General features: G+C 38.4%; 1 protein-coding gene across 1 annotated transcript in view; it reads left to right on the top strand.

The window, feature by feature from the left end:
- KLF7 (Kruppel like factor 7) overlaps positions 1-21,105 on the top strand; it is a 59,352-nt gene extending 38,247 nt beyond the window's left edge. The window contains exons 3-4 of the mRNA XM_044669418.1: positions 12,591-12,714; positions 20,920-21,105. Of these exons, the coding sequence (XP_044525353.1) occupies positions 12,591-12,714; positions 20,920-20,971 (176 nt within the window). The 3' untranslated portion in view covers positions 20,972-21,105. The remainder of the gene's footprint in view (positions 1-12,590; positions 12,715-20,919) is intronic.
- Positions 21,106-22,007: the final 902 nt, after the last annotated feature.

Raw genomic sequence — 22,007 nt, 5'->3', positions numbered from 1 at the left:
GCTCCGCTCCCAGCGTCCGCTCCCGCGCGCGCGCGCTTAGATTTCGCGTGCGTTCTTGACTTAATGGGGTCCTAAGTCTTGCTGCTCTCAGGAACAGGTCCCGGAGCTGCTGATGACTCGATGGGTGCCCCAAACTTGCTCTATTTCTTTTTAGCTGGGTTCAGAGCTATAGGTGAGTGTGGAGGGGGTGGGGGTGGGGCGGTTGCTCAGCTCGCGCTTGAGTGAGAGCCCTTTTTAGCTTGGAAATGTCTCGATTCCACGTACCTTCCACGCTGTGCCCTGTTGTGGGGTTCCTCCGTTCGTCTGGACTTGTTTTTATGTCCCCTTGAGGAGTTTTGTGTGTTTCGGTCAGGAGAGGTTTAGAGCTGCTTCTTACTCTGCCGCCATCTTAACCCGGAAGTCCCCTTGAATTATTTTTTAATGATATGACCTTTAATATTTAAATCAAATATCTATTTGGAACTTATCTTGTTATGCAGTATCAGATGCTAGTCTAAGCGTATTTGTTGTTTCTAAAAATTTTCAAACATTAGACAGTTCTCAGTAATTATATCATCATCATCATCGTTGACACTTAGGTAGCACTTTAATGATTTCATAAAGCTTTACATACATTTTTTTCATTGATAATCAAAGCCTTGTAAAATATTATTCCTATTTTGTAGATGAAAAAGCTAAGACTCAGAGCCATTAAGTGGCTGACTTTCCCAGGGTCATGTAGCTGATAAGTGTCTAAGACCATATCTGAACACAGTTCTTTCTGAGTCATTCAGTAGCTACCTCTAATATGTATAATGTTTTCATGGATTTGTAATCTCATCAATAAAGATCCCTCCAGGGGGCAGCTGGGTAGCTCAATGGATTGAGAGCCATGCCTAGAGATGGGAGGTCCTAGGTTCAAATCTGGCCTCAGACATTTCCCAGCTGTGTGACCCTGGGCAAGTCACTTGACCCCCATTGCCCACCCTTACCACTCTTCTGCCTTGGAGCCAATACACAGTATTGATTCCAAGATGGAAGGTAAGGGTTTTTTAAAAAAATAAGGATCCCTCCTCAACAATGCAAATTCCATCTTATCCAAGTTCTCTCATCCTGCCTAATGGTGTATAATTTTTGTCCATGAGATAGCTGGGTGACATAGTGGATAGAGACCCAGGACTGGAGTTAGGGAGACCCGAGTTCAAATCCAGTCTCAGAAACTTACTAGTGGTGTGATCATTTAACCTCTGTTTACCTTAGTTTCTTCATTTTATTTCCAACTTCACATTCCTAAAATGGTGATAAAGAAAGCACCTAACTCTCAAGATTGTGCTGCAGATCATATTAGACAATTTTAAAGTGCCAGCATAGTACCTGGCATAAAGTGCTCTAGACATGTACCCTATACTAATGATGATGATGATAATGTCCTCCCATAAACCCTTGGAGATACCACCCAACATGCTGGATGTTTTCCTCTAGTTTTCTTGAGATTGCATGAATATCAGTGGAACATGCGAGTAGCCTATAAGTTCTTCCTTGAATTTGCTACATGACTAGCCTTCCATCTTCTATAGTTCCAAATCTCTCTCATGTCATCTTTACACATCTTCCTATGTGCAATTTTTAGCTGAGATACATTAAAACCAACTAATGTTCCTCCCTGTTGCCTCTTGTTGACTTTTCACTCTTATTCTTTAGGGGACTGTACTATTCTGTGAGTTGCAGTCATGCCTCTTCTTCCACTGATGATGATTTCTTTAAAAATGGGCCTTTGATTTTAATTATATTAAATTAAAAAGATTTTGTACAAACAAAAACAATGCAACCAAAATCAGAAGGGAAACAACAAACTGGGGAAAAATGTTTATAATAAAAATGGGCCTTTTATTCAGGGAGAAGCTTCTGTACACATCTTCCTAAAATCTAAGCTGATTAGTGAGTTTGTCATGTATCTATATCAATGTCTTTAGAAATCTTCCCCTTTTATCCTCACCAAAATTGTTTTTCATTATATCTTCAGATTTTCATTCTGGAGAGCTTTCCATTCCTACTGGATAGGTTTCCCCCTTGTAGAATTTTAATTCATGGTACTTAATCTTATCCTCTCTGTGAACTCTTTGAAATCTATTCTCTTGAGATTTAGAACATAAGTGAGACTATGTCCAACTTTCATTCTCTTCTCTAGCATTAATCAGTAAATCAATCAGCATTTATTTATTTATTTAATCCTTACTCTAAGACACAAGGGCTAGACAAATAGGGTTGTGACTTGCCCAGGGTCACTCAGCTGAGAAATATCTGAGGTCAAATTTGAACCCAGGTCCTCCTGATTCCAGGCCTGGCTCTTTATCCACTAAGTTACCTACCTACCCATCAACCAATATTTATTAAGTACCTACTTTGTGCCAGGCATTATGCTAGATGCTATCGATATAAGTAGAAAGAATGAAATTATATCTCCTCTTGTTGAGCTTACATTCTAATGGGGAAACAAAAGTACATTTAAAAATATATGAAATAAAATATAATGGTAATAAGTACATACACACAAATATATAAATGTACACAAAGCAGGTTAATTATGTTATTATGGGAGGGAGGGCACTAGCCTTATTTAGGAGGGATTAAGAAAGTCTTTATGCAGAAGATGGTATCTGAGCTTCATTTCAAAGGAGGAGGAGAGCTCTATGAGATGGAGGTTAGAAGGGAATCCATCCCACATGTGAAAGATTGGCACATACAAAGTCATGGAGTTGGGAGATAGAAATATTGTCAATGGGGAACATAAATTCCAAGATGGATTAGTTGCTTCCCCAGACAACCATATCATTTCTACCTCAGTGACCAATTTCACCTTGTTGGTGAGAATGATGCCCCAAATAGATATTTCCTTCATTGTTTCCCCTATCTTCCAAAAGGTAATATTATCGGTAAATGAAGCTATTAAATTTATTAGCAGCCTTGACAGATTTTAAAAAATCCCCTTATATGTCTGGATAATTGAAATCTTCTAGCAGTGTCTTCATGCCAGGCTCGTGTGAACTTCTCATCTATATTCCCTTTCTACTTAGGTGGTCTGTAGTATATACTCTGCTGATATTTCTCCTATTTCTACCCTTTTGATTTTCACCTATCTGTTTTTCATTCTTCTGTTAATCTCCCCTAAATCTTCCCCTCATCCTTAATTGCTGGAATAAATCTTATGAATATATATATATACATATGTGATTATATGTATATATATTACATATATATATACACATACACACACACACATACAGTGTTTTTTTTAAACCCTTAACTTCTGTGTATTGGCTCTTAGGTGGAAGAGTGGCAAGGGTGGGCAATAGGGGTCAAGTGACTTGCCCAGGATCACACAGCTGGGAAGTGTCTGAGCCCGGATTTGAACCTAGGACCTCCCATCTCTAGGCCTGACTCTCAATCCACTGAGCTACCCAGCTGTCCCACACAAACAGTGTTAATCAAATTCCCTTTTGCTTCTCCAGGTCCTTTTCCTTTTCAAATAAGTTTACTCTCTGAGTCATATTCTAAGCATGAGTCTCCTACCATCAAATTACAGTGATATCATTCAATTTTTGTCAGTCAAAATCAAGGGTCAAATTTTCTTCCCTACATTAAGATTTCTAAACTTAGTTGTGGCTCATCCATTTTCCATTTCTATATAGACATCTGAGATCCTAGGTTGGTTGTCTGCTTTTCTTGTTATTTTCTTTTCAGAGACAAAATCCACATTTCTGGGTGTTTGTACTCCCTTTCCCCACACCTACCTATTCTCTCTGGTATCTAGCTTGGTGGATATGGATAGATGATTTTCTTTTGATTTTCTTTTGAATTCAAAGCCCTTTTGATTAGATTTGTAGGGCTTAGGTTTGTAGGGCTGTAGGGAGATATATTTTTTTCTAGCACTCATTAGCTATACTCCATCCCTGGCCAACAGCCTATTATCTCAGCTTTTAAGCTAAAAGCCCCAAATACAAATCTCATTTTTATATGCCATCTTTTTTATTTTTACCTTTATTTATTTAGAAACACTTCTCTTCTATCTTAAAATCAACACCATGTATTGGTTCCAAGGTAGAAGAGTAGTAAGGGCTGGGAAATGGGAGTAAAGTGACTTCCCAGAGTCACAGATCTAGGAAGTGTCTGAGGTCAGATTTGAACCCAGGACCTCCCAGCTCTAGACCTTGGCTTTTAATCCTCTGAGCCATGTAGATGCCACCAATGTACACTATCTTCTTAACCAGCTCAAATGTGCCTTTTATTTATTTTTTTCTTCAGCACTTTTCTTCAGCTTTCGTCATGAAAGCACCCCCTACGTCCCTAAGGCCTTCAGTTTCTTGCTTAGGATGTCATAATCCTTAGCAATACTTTCCAGATTGCTTCTGACAGCATCATTGTGGCCCATCTGAATCATCAGAAGTGGGTAGCAGTCATCAGGTTAAGGAAAGATAAGATTGCTATGTATTAGAGCTACTTGGCCATACTATAAATTAATCCATCATGATAACATGCAATTTAGAAATAAAACAAAAATTCTGCCAACATTTATCTCTTTTTGTTATTTAAATTGATAAAAAAGGAAAATAAACTTTTGTTCACAATCCGGAGTGAATAGCTGATGTTCCCACATATGTTCTATGCATTGTTATGCAATATATAGCCACGAAACTTGATATGATATACATTACTCTTGTGGGTTTTGAGTGTTGAGAATTAAGGTTAGACCTGGGATCAGGTTGTTATATTTCTCAAGTTTCAAGTTCCCACATTATTATGGGGCTTTCAGAACTGACCGAGGTCATTCCATTATTACTGCCTAAAATGAACTATTAAATGGACTGTAGTAATGTAGGCTGCTTTCTCAAAGCAAAAAAAAATGTAAACATATATAAATTGCAAACTTTGAAAAATATACTGTCCCTCTTCACGCCTGAAAACCAAACTAGTTCCTTCATAATATCATATTCTCCTCACCATTATTCTTTTTGTTTTTCAGGGCTAATGAAAAATGAGATTATTTTAACTGAGATGCTTTAACGGTGTTAAATTTGCTCCAGATGTAAGCCAATAAAGTAGAACGAGAGAGAAAGTAGAATCAAATAATCTTTGGGCCAGCAAAATAATCTTCCACCCCATTCTTCCTGAAAGACATAGCCTTCCCTATGCTAACCAGTGTCATAGCAGTGCATATTAGCTGGTTTTAAGCAATTATAACCAAGGGGAGAGAAGTATGCTAATTAATGTTGAGGGCTATTCATTCCCTTTTTTCAGAATTGTACCACCATAATTTTTTTCACACCTCATCTAGACATCTGAGTAATGTTGGACTGCTATTCATCTTTTTAATTAAGGAAAATGAAAATAGATTGAATATTAAAACTTTTGTGGCGTGCCTTTAGATAATTGCTAATACTCTGCTATATCTCAAAATTAGGCTTGGAATTCATCAGTTGAGTGTGACAAAACCTCTTAGATTCCTATAGCTCAATTTCTGTTAGGATCTAGGGCAGCTTTCAGAGCCGCAGAAAATAAGGTTATATAGGGGACAGTGATAGATACTGGACTTGTGAGTTCATTGGTCTAAGTAGCTCCTTGAAGAGGATGTTACCTCTACCTTTGCCAATCAACACTTTCCCTAAAACTTCTAGTCTTAGAATTACCTAGAGCACTGAGAAGTTGTCATTTTTTTGGAGTCATGCCACCAGTATGTGTCAGTTGTTTGGCGCTTGTTCTACTTGGTTCTGAGGATTAATGCAAAAAATTTTAGCAGTACAGTCTATCTCCCTTTACCTAGGAACTTTGGGTGTTGACTGAAATTGAGTATTGTACCAATAATTTTAGGAATGTATAATTCACACATGCAGGCAATTTAACTCTAATTTCACCCTTGTAACACTATTGGACTGTTGCTCTAGTTTGGAAAGAGTTATTCTGAATCATTTGTCCTTTTGGAAGTTTTATTTTAAATACCAAAAAAAAAGTTCTATTGAGTAAATGTTCTAAATTCAAGGAGGCAGGAACGGTTAGTTTATATGTTCTATACAGTGATAAGCAAATTTTGAAAGTTCCATGTAGGGTATCCTGTTAAATTTAATGAATGCCTGAACAAATTAGTGAATGATAAAGTAATCCTCTTTCTTCAGATTCTCCTTTTATTCTTTTTCCTTTCTTACAACCAAAGAAAATTTTTGTGATATCACTTAATTCTTAGCAGGTACAACTTTGACATGATATTCTAATATGGTGGTCAGTCCCTGTTTTAGATTATTATTTTCAATAGTCACCACCACTCTCTCTCTCTCTCTCTCTGATAGGGAATATCAAATGAGATAACACATATATACAGTGATTTGCAAATTTTCAAGCACTATATAAATGTTAGGTATTGTTATCATCTGCTGCTGCTTCTTCCCAGTGTGACTTTAAAATTCATTTCTCTGTGAGGATAACCTGATGGAAAAAGATTGTTTTCTCAGTATTACTATTTATACACACATTCTCGGTCTATGTATGCCCATACAAGCCTCTCTATCTTGTGTACCTTTTTTAACTCTTCCACTGTTTTTAAGCTTCATGTTGCTTAAAATTTTATTTTATGGTGAGTTGGAATGTGTATGTTCATAATAGTATTAATAACTAATATTTATATAAGTAAGCACTGTGCTTAGCACTTTACAGGATCTCATTAGATCCTCACAACCCTAAGAGACAGGTGCTATTAATATCCCTATTTGACAGTTGAGGAAACTGAGGCAAGCAGAAGTGAAGTGAATTGTCCAGGATCTCATAGACTAAAAGTATCTGACCCCAGATCTTTGTGACTCCAGGCCATGCGTGCTCCATACATCATGGTATCACCTAGCACTTCTTCAAGAACTGGTTATTGTTGTTCAGTTCTTTCAGTCATGTCCAACTCTTCTTGACACCATTTGGGGTTTTCTTGGTAAAGATATCAAATAGTTTGCCCTTTCCTTCTCCACTTCATTTTCTAGAAGAGGAAACTGAGGCAAACAGGGTTAAATGATTTTCCAAGGGTCACACACAACTAGTAGATGTCAAGACCATGGTGGGGGAAGTGCTCTACATTTCACAGTAACCTGCTTTGCAAGCAGGACCAATAACTTAAGACTTTTCTGTGGCCAATTTCTTGTCTGTAGATTGGGATCACTATCATTAATGACGATTGAAATAATATTAAAATAACGTTCAAAAGACTTGTGGTCTTTTGCAGTGGATACTATGATAATTACGTCTCTGCTATGTATTACTATCTATGAGATATTAGACTGAAGAAGACAACCCCTGTTGGGGAAAATTGAAAATACAGTATTTTTGAAATAGCACTTACAGATCCACCAAGTCCATCAGCGGAAAGTAGCTACACCAATGTGTTTCGTAAAATGACGCACTTGCTGTCCCTGAGGAGTGATACTCAAGAGGACTGGGTTATCAGGCACAAGATCAGGGTCGTTAAGGAAATGTAAGGATGATCATTATTTAGGTGGGGGGGAGCAATAGGGAGTATTCAATTTCTGGTGGTGAGGGGATGGGAGGGCCATCATCAGGCACTCTCATGAGGTAGTTGGGAAGGCAAAGAGCATGTCAGGCAAAAACTATCCATTTTCCTTTCCAATAGGAAAATGAAATAATCTGGGTAGATCCTAGCAATTGCCTGGAGTAGCATTGCTAATTAGGGTTATTGTCACTCTTCCAACAACCATTCAGCTAGTCTGTTTTCTGCTAGATCTAGAAAACAGAAGAGATACATCACTGGTTGGACCAGTGTCCTCCTTGTGTTCTATGTCATTTTGCCAATAACATTTTTTTGTGTTAGAGAATGGCTTTTTTCTATCCCTCAATCTTCCTTGTCCCTCAACCCCTACATAAATAGCCCCTATACCACAAACTTCCTTTATTAACTTTTTATGGGCCATATATCTATTCATATAGCCAACCTATACTCTCTTCTAGGATTTCAGCCTTTTCCAACAGCTCTGTAAGAAGCCACAAGTGATGTAAAGGAACAGATTCTGAATTTGAAATGCTTAATGAACTGAAAGGAGCCATGGAGCATGAGTTCAAATTCAAACTCTACTGTTCAGTACCTGTATGGCCTCTGGCAAATCTCTTTAACATCTCTGGACTCCAGTTTCCTCATCTAATAAAATGAGAGTGCTGGACTCAATGCTCTCTAAGGCTCTTCTTACTCTAAAGTCTATGATCCTCCTTTTTAATGTGACCTCAAACTACTACAGCAAGTTACAGGGGAGCGTAATGCATAAGTAGTTTTCTAATTAATATTATAGAAAGGGTAATATTACCATACTGGCCATATATTTTGTGACTTTTACAAACTGATCTTCTCTCCAGATAAAAATGTGTCTCAGGGAGTTATCTCCTATATTATTATAATTATTATTTTCACACAAACAAATCTCTGTGAATTCATTTGCTCTTTCCTATGTACCTTTTCTAGCTTCCAGATTCTGATGAGAGAAGACTATCATAGGAATTTAGAACTAGAAGCAAGCATGGGATTTTCCACATCCATTGAGTTGAAATACGTCATTTTAGAGATAAGGAATCTACTTGTCTGAAGTTACACAGTAATTGCAATAATGACTGTATTTCTTCAGGTCCCCAGTCTCTAGATCTAGCAGGATTTGGTACAAGGGGTACAGAAGCCCTTCTTGTTTTGATAAGACTCCCGGGTTTTCTGCTGTTTTCATTTAACTTTGATATTTGCTATCATACATGACATGGTGTAAGCAAACCAATTAGAGAGAAGGGACAGAAATCTTTATGAAACTATAAAAGTAACCATTAAAGTCCAGAGGTGTTCTAGATGGCACCTCCCACACTGAGAGCAATTTAGACTTAAAATTATAACACTCATAAATAATATTCAGGCTGCCTGAAGTTGTGTTGCTAGAAGTTAGTTATAGTAATACTCAGAGACAGTAGATATTAGAACTGCCCAGAGAGAACTGGAAAAGTAGGTGGGAAATCCCTACTGGACGAGGAACACAGTCCACATCTACCAGGAAAGCACCCTCAAGTTTTATTGCGCATCAAAGGAAAAAAACTGATTTAATAAATAACTAAATCTAGTTGAAGGGAGTAGGGGAGGGGGAAGAATATTTGCTTTGAATTAAAGAATAACATTCTTAGCTTTCCTCATTTTCCTTTCTCTCTTCCCCCTCCCTTTGTCCTTCAAAACATGGTTAACCTATGATAGGAAGTCAGCTAGAGAGATAGATTGATTTCTAGGTCCTGGCTTTCTGTGTTCACTGCTGCAGTCTTTCATGGGATTTCCTCAATGCCCTTTTGTAGGGATTTCAATTTTGTTTGGTCTTGGAGGCTTGAAGAGTTTTTCCCCTATTTACTTTTAAAGATCTTTGGGAGTGGAGGACATTTTGAGTTTCTGAAGTCAAATAGGTAGTCAGCAGTGGTGTCCTTGTGCTGATCAGAGCCATTTTTCCATTTCAAAGTCTCCCTGGTGATCAATAACATTGGTAAATGGCTGGAGCTGCCAAGATGAAACCTTTTTTTTTCCCCCCCTTCTCTTGGATAAAGATCTTACTTATTCCTCCTCAAGCATTCAGTCCCATAAGTGCAGGCCCAAGGAGAAATTAGCTCTCCCATCACTTCCTGTTTAAAATATTAGGAACAAATGAAGAAATCTTAAAGAGACCTCACCTTTCCTGGGAATAAAGTTAGCAAAAGCCAGACTTGGTTGTGTCTTATCACATAAGATAATAGATATTTTCTTTGGTGGTCTGAGTGTGTCAATTGAACAGATTGGGAGGGAGGTAGTATGACAAGAAAGAAAAGGCATGATACCAGTCTTTTACCTGGAATTTGTTTAATTAGCAAAAGGACAAAAAGAGACAGCTATCTGTGTTAGTATTTTATCTCTCCACTAGATGGTAAGCTCAATGAGGACCTGGCCTATTTAGATAGTGTATTTCCACTAGTAGTCTGTCAAGTTATAGGATGTGTATGAAATGTTTGTTATGCCTTGCTATTGTATCTTTTCTGAAAATTTTACTTACATCTCCAAATTTAGACTCAGGATAGCAATCAGAGGAATATATATTTTTCCTCTGATTTTTAATGCTGATTCCTGATTTCTCCTATGTTTCTAATTTTCATTCATAAATACTTATGAATGTTTAAAAGAAAATATCTCTATTGGGTTTTTTGCTCAAAATAACATTGATTTTGTGAAGGAAAAAAAGACATTCATTAAGATTTAACTTTAGTGTAAAGTTGACTTAAAAAGGATCATCTCTTTTGTAATCATTTTTAAAGAGGAGGGAAGGACTTCTCTACTAGAAGCAATGCAATGATCCAGGACAACTCTGAGGGACTTATGAGAAAGAAAACTAGCCACATTCAGAGGAAGAACTGTGGGAGGAGAAACACAGAGGAAAAACAACTGCTTGATCACATGGGTTGATGGGGACATGATTGGGGATATAGACTCTAAATGATTACCCTAGTGCACATAGTAATAATATAGAAATATGTCTTGATCAATGACACATGTAAAATCCAGTGGAACTGCTCATTGGCTATGGGAGGTGGGAGAGAGGAGGGGAGAGAAAGAACATGATTCATGTAACTATGGAAAAATATTCTAAATTAATTAAATAAATAAACTAAAAAAATAAAGAGGAGGGAAGGTGGGAAGATGAAAATAGGTCAAATGTTGGGTCTGGACAATGAATGTCTTCCTAATGTTTCAAAGTGAAGGGCAAGTTTAACCTACCAATGTGGAAATAATGGGACAACTGACTGGATCTCAATCGCAATAAGCATTTGTCCTCTGTGCCTTCAGAATTACTAAGATATAACTTTAAGAGTGCTGAATTTGTGAGGTAAATTGATAGCACAGTGGATAGAGTGCCAGCCCTGGAGAAAGGAGGACTTGGGTTCAAATATGGCCTCAGAAAAAATTCCTATCTGTGTGACCTTGGGCAAGTCATTTAACTCAATTTGTGTTCCCTTGCTCTTTTGTTTCTGAAAGTTAAGGTTAAAAAAAAAAGCATTGGATTTTGAGCCACAAAAAACCTTAGTTTTAATCCTATTTCCAATTCTTATGAGTTATATGATTGACTGGGAACATTACTGAAACTTTCTGACTCTGAGGTTCTTCACCTATCTGATGTAATTAGAGGCAACATAATCTAATGGATAAAGAACTAGCTTTGCAATCAGAAAGGCCTGGTTTCAAGTTCCATTGTTTTGATTTATACTAGCTGATTATCTATGGACAAATCATTTAACCATTCAGTGTCTCCAGGTTATCAGTCCATCAGTAAATATTTATTAAATGCCTATTATGCCAGGCACTGTGCTAAGAGAAGTGCTGGAGATACAAAAAGAACAAAAGACGGTCTCTGCCCTCAAAGAACTCATAAGCTAATGGGGGAATTAAAAATTATTTGATAATTCTGCATCAGAGGAGAGTTTCCATACTGGGAATTTGATGCATGGATGAAATAATAGATTAGGATTTTACTCCCCCACTCCATGGTGGGAGGCAGACGGGGTAGGAAAGAGGGTGAAAATACTTTCAGTAACCACGTCATCTAGCCATTGTAAGGATCAAATGTAATAAGGAACGTAAAACTCTATGAAAGCCTTGGAGTGCTGTATAAAAGTCAGCTATTATTATTAGTAAATCATTGCCTACAGCTGTCATCTTATGGGGATTTTTCCTGAAACTGTCCTTCCATATGGTGAAAAGTATTAATGTGTGTCATGTTTGGGGATAGACATGATGAGTAAAAAGGCTTTAAAAAAAATCTGGGTCTGTAGTTGCTATATGGAAGGGTCGTTCAGGGAACCCTAAGTGCTGTAATTTCAGACTTACCGATGTAAGAGCCCCATTCTGGCTAAAACATGCCTCACAAATTGGTTTGAAAGCTCTGGTAGCAGTCTACGTCATGGCATAGAATTGAGCTCTGAGCTTTGCTAAACAGGGTTTTTATGGCTGAAGATAACGTGGAGCCTGAGACCTTCCACGTATTTTATTTGCCTTCTGCTCCCTAAGGTTGTGGTTCTTTCTCTTGCCTATTTATTCACCTGCATTTACTGGAAGGAACCAGTCACTCTTGGAGTCGTGAGTTGCTGTCCTTATAAATCAGCCGCAAGCCTACAGTTTGTGGTGATAGGGAAAAAGAGAGGAGGAGGGGGGGGGACCAAGAAGCCAGAAATGGCGAATTACCGTAGGTTCTGGTGGAAAATAGAATTAGAAGCATTTGTGGTTCTAATGAAAATAGCACATTTCCTTCCTGCTCAGGCAGTGGGGGTGAGCATTCTCCTGGGATAAGAAATGACTGCTCTACAAGTTGAAGGAAATGCCCTAACTCTGGGAACCAAAATAGAATTTCCAGATGCAGGGACCTTGTAAGAACACTATTGAGGTCCATTTTAATCTCTCAGTTTTTGCCATCCATGTAGCCAGGGAGTTTTACCCTTTAAGTAGCTCTTTCCAAGATATTGGCCATTGAGGTGATGTGCAATGGAACAGTTATACTGCCATTTACTAACAGGGCTCATTTCATCTCTTCCTGCAGGTGAGAAGCCTTATAAGTGTTCATGGGAAGGGTGTGAGTGGCGTTTTGCACGAAGTGACGAGCTTACGAGGCACTACAGGAAACACACAGGTGCAAAGCCCTTTAAATGCAACCACTGCGACAGGTAAAGTGGTTTATGAGATGATTTGGGGAATTGATGGAGGGGAGAAGTGCACAACAGATCAGCCTGGAGGATTAAACATAAGTCTTTTCCAAAGCATGTATATCTTTGGCCTCTCCACAAAGAGAACTGGATCATAGATGTGCTCTCACATGGAAGTGTTAACATGGTCTTGGATTTTAATTCTATTCTGCTAGCTGTGAGTTACCTAGTTACTTTGTCCTATGCTAAGGAAGAAAACAAGTCTGTGGTCCAATATGCTACTCCCTCCCTTCTCTCCTTTCTCTTAGTCATGAGGGATAATCTTATATTCTAGTCTTTCTTTCTTAGAGAAAGAATTATAAACACAAAGTGCTTTATTCTAAAAACAACTTCTTAATAATGCTACTCATTTATTCACTCAGTAAACATTTATTAAGTACCTAGTATATGTCAGGCACTGGGGATATATAGGGAAAAAACCCTAAAATTCGATTGAATAAATCTTATTAAGTGCCAGTTATGTGGAAGGCTGGTGTTAGGAATGAAGAGATTAAAAAAATGAATAAGATAGCGTCTTGGAACTCAAGAGCTTGCTTTTTAGAAGTTGTTTTAGCAAGCCCAGCAGCACACAAAGATGTTTAGTACAAAGTATAATGTGAAAGTGTACAACAGATGTTCAAACAAAGTAAAGGGTGTCTCAAAGTTTTAAGCTTGAATAGCTTAAAATGGCAATAAGGCTTTTGGCACACCTGGTACTATGAACACTCACCAAAGAAAGTTTCACTTCTGGCTACCTGCAATCAGCGGATAGGGTAGAACTTTGGAGTAAAAATAAGTCAGATATCAGATTCCTGCTCTGTGTTCCTGCCTGTCATGAAGCTGGATCTCTGTTTTCTGAGGATATTTCCTGTCCTTTTAAGACAGAGTCAGAGACTTTGGAGTAGGATTCAAATCTCTCCCCTGATAAACTGGGTGACTGGACAAGTCTTGAGCCTCAGTTTCCTCACCTTTAAAAGGAAGGGGTTATGTGATCAGCTGGCCTCTGAGGTCCCTTTCTGCTCTAGATCTATCGATCTTATGGAAAGAGAGAAAGGTGCAAGAGTTCCAAGATGGAGAGGCTTCAAAGAATTATCCTGAAATTTAATTTCAAGTCTTTAGAATTTGGGAGTGGAGGAAAGGACGAGTAAGAGCAGACACTGCCCAAGTAATAATATCTGACAGCGCTGACATTATCAACCAATAAAACCCCCAAACTGGAGACTGTGCAGACCAAGGTGAAGCCAGGATTAGGTTTAGACATAATCAAATAACGTGCTTGCATCTGAGCGTGTTATCCTTCTAATCCTATTTCTGTATTAAAAAAGAAGCTTAAGAAAATTAACTGTCTTTTTAATGCAATACTAAGGGTCTCGGTTGTGATAAGAAAAATGCTTATAATACAATAAAGGCTAACTGAAAGCCTCTGGGCTCTCTGAGTTGGCTGAGAGCATGCAGGATGGCAGGAGGGGGTGGACAGGATGTAAACAAAGACCCAGCTTTCATAAGGAAGGAAATGCGATCAGTGTTGTATCCTGTCTTCCCAAGCCCTGATGTCCCACTGCAGTCCCCTTTCACCAAGGCTTCCTCTGCCTGTTAGCCCTGCATTAGCTTTTGTTTGTTTCAAATGAAACACAGGATAAACCAGATCTGAGGCTATAGGAGACCTTTTCCTTATTCTCTAGACATTTAGAAAAGAGAATTCATGTTTCTTTGTTTCTGGCAGTCCCCCCTACCTTGCCCCCTACTTTTTCCTCCCTCCTATAAGGGGTTATTTCCCATTTATTATTACTTTTTAAGAATTAACTAAAAATCTTTCCTCTTGAAGCTAAAGAAATAAATTTCCCACTGGGACATTTGGAAGTATAGTTCATTAAACTGTTGCTGCTCATTCTCCAAGAGTCTGCTTAATCCTATTTTTAGGAGGGGGTAGTTTTTCCCCCTTGTATGTATTGCCCCAAGACTCACTGAGTTAACATCAGCCAAGATCTGTCTTCCTACTGAGGATCATTTGATTTCAACACATCCTCTTATCTATTGGCTCTCATTCTCATCTTTGAACCAGCCAAATCTTTCCCCTTGATTAATGGAAATGCTTCTTGTGGGAGGATTGGAATATTTTGGGGTCCCCCTATCATACATATTTTATTATGTATGTCATACATAATATCCATAATTAACATACATAAGATGTATGATTTTTCCCCAGGAGGACAAATTCTTTGGGAGCTTTCAGGTGCTTTTAGTTAGGTGGTAGTCAAGTCTAACGCTACCCCTAAATTCACTGCCCTCTTCTGAAGAGCAGTGAAGACTCCAACTGAAAGGCAGTGTGAGCGCAGCCGTATCGGTTGATGCAGTCAGTCAGTACTTGGAAAGAAAGGAAGTATTTTTGGATGATTGCTAGATGTGATATATCTAACTCCCATCACCTGACATGTTGAAGAACTTACGACTTTCTTATGACAAGTGCGTCAGAAATGTGTCCATTCATGCGATCAGTGAAGAGAGATGGACCAAACCATTGAAACTGTGTTTGTGGAAGGGAAGATGGATATACTGGTAGTCTCTTGTATTTTGTGCCTTTGATTTCAACATGTTTGGTTTGGTTTCTGGACCTGGAAATTTGCAGGTGATATGAACTGATTGGATGACATGAATTCCTCTCCTTTTGAGACGGAAAAGCATAAATTCATCCAACTCCCAGTTGTGTGAGACAGGCAAACAATAGGTACCCTTGAATCCAGGGGCTGAGGTTTGTGCTGAGCCTTCAGGACACACAAATGCCAGGGTTAGTTTGAATTGGCAAGCCATCTTCCTTTTCAATCAGCATTTATGTGCTAAGAATAGCATTTATTTGGGATGTGGCATGGGGAACTAAAGAGGGAGCTGACATCGCACAAAGATATGGGAGAGAAAAGCCCTGGACCTGTGGATGATTACCATTCCTGACCTCCTGCAGCGAGTCTCACTTTTAAGATCGTCTTAATGCCCCATACCAGCACAGTGCAGTGATCCGACCAGAGTGCCAGCGAATGGGAATCTGCGCCCTCTCTTGCTTTGAATCCGGTTTTCAGTTTAGCAGTGGCATCCTACTGAGCTACTAGCTAGGATTTGGGTTTTCTTTGGCAAAAAGTATGCACATAGCATGGTGTCTCAACTGCCATGTGTGTTGTGTGGTGGAGATGGACTTGCCCATCACTGATATCTCATCAAGCTCTTCACGCTCTAAGACGTTGCCGTGGCTGGGAGGAGGGAGGCCACACTGTTTTCTTGGCCTTCTAACTGATAACCCCCTTACTGTTTGATGAGGATGTTTCCCACTCTCACCAGCTGCAAGAGGGAAGAGCTAGAGGGAGGCACCAGGCTTCTTTGTTTACAGAAATGCTTTCACATAGCATGACGCTGCTGATAGGAAACAATGCTTTGTTCCCATTAGCACTAATAGCCAGTGTCACTGTACCACTGACTCAGCAGGCTTGCAAGAGTCCAAGAAAGGCTGCTTCTGGCAGAGTAAATGCAAGAAGTGATCAGGGCATTTGGAGGAAAGGAGTAGACCTTTGGGGTTCTCAGACCGGTCCAGTCTTAGATAGAGATACCAGCGGCTGTGTGTCCCTTTGATGTTCACTAAGATGGTTATTTGTTTTGGCAGCCCTATGTCTCTAATGACTGTGTTATTTTTCCCTGCCCCATCTTTACCTCTTTTCAAAGGAAGAGCAATGACAACTTCAGTTTGGTTGGCTTTCTGTACCTGACCAATTATAATCATTTAAGGTCTTCTATATCGTTATCCTTAATAATAAATGACTCATATTTATGTAGCATTTAAAAAAAAAACACAACTTACTTTCTATGTTAGGAAGACCTCTAAAACAGAAGGGCAAAGACTAGGCAATTGGGGGTTGAGCAACTTGCCCAGGGGCACACAACTAGAACATTTCTGAGGCCAGGTTTTAATCCAAGTCATCTCGACTCCAGACCTAGTGCTCTCTCTGCTGTGCCACCTACTTGCCCTACTTATGTAGCATTTTTTAAATTTACAAAATACTTTCCTTTTAATACTTTCCTTATAAGATAGGCAACAACGCAAATATTTTTATCCTCCTTTTAAAGATGACAAAAATGAGGCTCAGAGAAAATCAGTAACTTGTCTAAGCTCACACAACTATTATATGTTTGTTTTTTTAAATGAACCCTTACCTTCCATCTTAGAGCCAATACTGTGTAGGTTCTAAAGAAGAGCCGTAATGGCTAGACAATGGGAGTTAAATCACTTGCTAGGAAGTGTCTGAGGCCAGATTTGATCCCAGTACCTTCTGTCTCTAGGTCTAGCTCTCAATCCACTGAGACACCTAGTTGCCCCCCACAACTATGATATGTCGAAAGTAGGACCTTGACCTCTTGTCTTTTGCCAGCTATAGACTTTTCTTACCCTCTTTGAAGGATTGGATTTTGTGTTTCTGGATTCTAGACTTACCTGGTATCCTGCATTACTGCTAATCAGTTGTCAAGTTCTTTTTGGTCTTGAGCTAATTCGTGTTCAGTAAATCAGAAGAGAAATAGGGATGGGACCTGGGACTAATCCAGTTCACTGATGTCGTTCCATAAGTAGTTGTTAATAATGTTTGAGCATGATGATGATGCTCTATCAAACAAGTAAGTGCAATGAAGAGGGATCCAGACTAACTCTTCTCATACAGTGCTTGTAACTGTAACAAGTAACAGTTATAAATGGCTCTAGCCAACAACTAAGCTAAATTTCTTAAAGCTACTACCAGTGCTTTAGAATTTTAGTTTTGTTTGATTTCCATTGATTTCTTTTTCCCCACAGGAACTTGCCATTTCTTTAGCACAAGCACAGTTTTATAGAACTATATCTCAATACACAGATCTAGGCACATATAAGACATTCACTATATCCTTGTTGAATGAATGGCTAAAGATATGAGATATGAGATACATTTCTGAAAAGTGAACGGTAAAGCAAAGTTCTATATATAAAATCTTAGTATAAGACAGCTCTTATACTAAAGCCCTTCCAACATAGAGAGCCTATCAGTGCTGGCATAGCCTTTGAATCTTAACTTAAACCTAAATGGTTTCTATTGCACAGTTAGAGAAAATGTTTTGCCCCTTTGCTAGAACTATTGGACTCTTACTTTCTACATCTTCCCACTTTTTTTTCTTTTCCTGACAGCCCTTGGCTTTAATGGCAGTGAGAACAAGCCACTCTGAGCCCTTCTTTTCCTCCATTACTTTAATTCTTCCTATGGGCTTCTCACCCTCTCACCTTGACTCCAGTTCCTCATTTCAGCCTCCAGGATGTTCCCTATTTATTCATAGTTTTGTTCCTGGGACCACTTAACCATCTGCCTAAACCCATCAGGTTCTTTCTTTCAACCTGAAAGGTGATAAGATGATTTTTAACCCCTTTTAGAGTAGGACCCCCTTTTTCAAGAATGATGAGAGAGAAAAATAAAACACAGGACAAAAGGAGGAATTGAGTAGCCTACAAGGAAATGTCTAGTTGCTGAACACTGAACTACCATGACCAATTTATATAAAAACCTGAATGTTAAGGTCTATATCTAGTGATATGGTTGTTGTTCAGTAGTTTCAGTCATACCTGATTATTCATGAACCCATTTGGAGTTTTCTTGGCAACACTATTGGAGTGGTTTCCCATTTCCTTCTTCAGTTCATTTTATAAATGAGGAAACTGAGGCAAACAGAGCTAAGTGACTTGCCCAAGATCACACAGCTAGTCAGTATTCAACACTGGATTTGAACTCAGGTATTCCTGACTCCTAGCATGCCCAAATTCCTACCATGCTATTTAATGTTTTTATGCACCCAAATATGCTCACTAGGAAAAAAGAGTCACTACTCTATTGACATGTAATCAGGCCAGATATTCTTATAGATCCCCCTAAAGGAGGTTGTCCAAATCCTTTTGTTGATTCGTCACTTCTGTTCTTCAAATCTATGATTCCATTGATATGATTATTCCCTCTATTGGTGGAGATCTCAGGCTTCCAATCTTTAAGAGCTTAACATAGTCAAAAATATCTAGAGATGTAACTCCCAGAGCTGGTCCTTGATAGACTGACTCACAGTCCACAAATAGGGTTTATCCTAAAACCCTTCCAGCATAGAAAACCTACCAGTGCTGGCATAGCCTTTGATCATTCAATGATTCTTCTATAACAGGATGATTCATAAGTATTGGACCTTAGTAGAGGATTTATTAAAGTATTGCTTGAAATAATGGTGGATACTGACTTAGGACATGTGAATATTTGTTTTACAGAGACTTTTTAAATCCCATTTTTCACAGGTTTTGATCTATAATCAATTTATGATCCCTTATAGTCAATTTATAATAATAATTATTATTTGTATGTTTTTGGAGAGGCAACATGGTACACTGTGAAGAGTACGTGACTTGGGGTCAGAGGTCCCAGGTCTTCTACTTATAATCTGTGTGACCTTAGACAAATTCTATAACCTCTTGGGGGGCTCAGATTCCTCATCTATAAAATAAGAAACTGGACTAAATGAGACCTTTAAGGTCCCTTTCAACTCTCAATATGGGGTCCTATGGGTTGTTCTTTTACTGGTTATTGCCAAGTTTCTATCTATTTAGTAATAAGGCATACACTATGTGTGTAAGGTGGATGAGATAGTTCTCTGCCAAATAGCAGAAAAATGACTTAAAGAGGTTCTAATGCTACCATGATCTTGCACATTCATTTCATTGTGGTCTCATGGAGGGAAGTAATTTTTCCTTCTCACTAGCCCCTCAATTACTCAAATAAAGAAGAAATGTGCATCAAAAAACTTACCTGCCATGACAAATAGATTTAGGGATTTAATAACCTAGTAAATATTCATATCTGCTACTGCTATCTATCGAATATAGTCGTATCTTAAATTATATATTTTTGCAATTTTGTGCTTAAGGAAAGAGAATGTGATGAATACAAGAGTATGCATAAATGGAGGGAAACCCTAGCCTAAAGAGAAAATTTGAAAACAACTTAACATATTTTTAAGTGCTTCTGACTATGGGTATTTCCTTTTGGGGACAAGAAAAATAGAGTGTTCTCAATTAGTCTTAAGGGAAAGGAGGCCATTCACTCCAGACATTGTGACAATTTCCATTCCAACAACCTGACTTATTGAAACTCTTCAGCCCCTAAATATGAATGGTAGAAAAAGAGGCAAAAAGAACTTATGTTACAGTTGATCAGAATGGTAAAAATTGAGGACATATTCTATGACTTTTTCAATACCAATGATAGATTTTGTGTTTGCAATGCTTTCGACTACCTAGATATCTAGATGATGTTAGGTAAATGAATTATTTTAATAATGTATACATATATAATTAAAATATTTTTTCAAAGTAAAATAAAATAAGTGAGTATTGGAATAGTTGAAGGAAGACCTAAGTTTGAATCTTTGTTCTTGTTCTTACCACTTTGAGCAAAGTCAGTTAAACTCTCTGGGCCTCAATTCTATCTTTTATAAAATGAGAGGACTAGAAGAAGCTGGGCGATGTAGTGGATAGAGTACTGGCCTTGAAGCCTGGCATATCTCCTCAAATCATATTATCTGTGTGACCCTGGACAAGTGGTTTATTCTCTTTCACCCTTATCTGTCAGATGGAGGATAATTATAATACTTGCTTCACAGAGCTATTATGAGGGTCCAATAAGAAGATAAAGAGGAATGCAAGGAATGCAAGAGGAATATTGTGAATCTTTAAGGGCATTATCAGTATTAGCTATTATCATCAGAATCATTATTTTTTTTTCATAAAATACTTACCTTCCATTTTAGAATTAATACTATGTATTGGTTCCAAGGTAGAAAAGCAGTAAGGGGTAGGCAATGGGGGTTAAGTGACTTGACCAGGATCACATAGCTAGATTTGAACCTAGGACCTCTCATCTCTGGGGCAGGTTCTATTGTCATATTTGTCACTACTACTGATTTTTGATGGTCTCCAAGATTCTTCACAAGACCAATCAGAGCTCCTTTGGTCATGATTCCATAACTTTTGAGTCTTGTCAGTAAATGATACACAGAGATTATTTGCTGTCAGATAAGAGTGATCCTCATCTTTTATCTAGGAGACTTCTTCTTTTATCCAGTATATTAATTTTATATTGTTTCTTATTTTCTTAGGTGTTTTTCCAGGTCTGACCACCTTGCCCTCCATATGAAGAGACATATCTAAATAACCTAATGACCAGAGGAGCTCCATGGCACCGGCTGTTGTCTAAAGGAAGACTCTTTAGACAGAGGGCTGGAATTTGGTCAGAACTTGCTGCCTTGCGGAAGAGAGAGAGAGAGAGAGAAAGAGAGAGAGAGAAGGAGAGAGAGAGAAAGAGAGAGAGAGAGAGTTCTCACATATAAACCTCTGTGTACACACACACAAACACACACACACACACACACACACACACACGCACGCACACACACTCTGTCATGCACTCAACTATACTCAAGATATCTACGTCTGTTCTTTATGCCTTGCCCTAGCCAGATGGTAGAAGATGATGAAGAAACCAGGTGAACTCTCAGCAAGGCAGAAAGGCTGCTTACTTCAGCACTATCGGAATTGCATCCCGCTGTTGGCAATGGAATTCAAAGAAAATGGATGTGACTTCCCTGCAGGTGGACAGCAGCAGTAAGAGGGGCTTATTTAACTTGCTTCTCAATGCAACTTTATAGGAGAATACATCATCTTAAAGTTGCATACTTGTAGCACTAACTTGTCTTCTTTTTAAATGGTTGGGGGAAAAATGACCTAGAAAACCAAATCCCAGTTTGGTAGCCAAAATTAACCTCTTGGTTCATTTGTCCTTTGTGTCAGAAAAATCCCAATATTCAAAGCGTCAGACTTCCTCACAGACCTTTTGATCTGTTTTGGTTCTTCATAGGACTGAGCTATTGAGATCTTTTCAAGTCCGTACCAATGGCCTTAATGGCAGTAGACTGTGGAATGACACCTTACACTTTCTGGCCTGCGATCATGTAGACTTCGTGAAGGAGGAATTTTCTTTTCTTACTTTTTGCACACCATATGCACTAGGGATTCTGGAAACTTCTAGCATGACTTCAAAGTGGCCAAGAGAATAAAAACCCTTGAAAAAAAATCACAGTGTATACCTTTGGCCTCACCTTATTGCCATAGCTAGATTTTTTCTTTTTAATCTCTCTGATTTTGCTAATGAAAACTTGAAAAGCTTATTTGGAAGCTTAAATGTTTT

Source organism: Gracilinanus agilis, chromosome 3 (assembly GCF_016433145.1).
Source record: "Gracilinanus agilis isolate LMUSP501 chromosome 3, AgileGrace, whole genome shotgun sequence".
NCBI lineage: Eukaryota > Metazoa > Chordata > Mammalia > Didelphimorphia > Didelphidae > Gracilinanus > Gracilinanus agilis.
The sequence above is the reverse complement of the archived record's forward strand: the minus strand, read 5'-3'. Positions and strand labels throughout refer to the sequence as shown.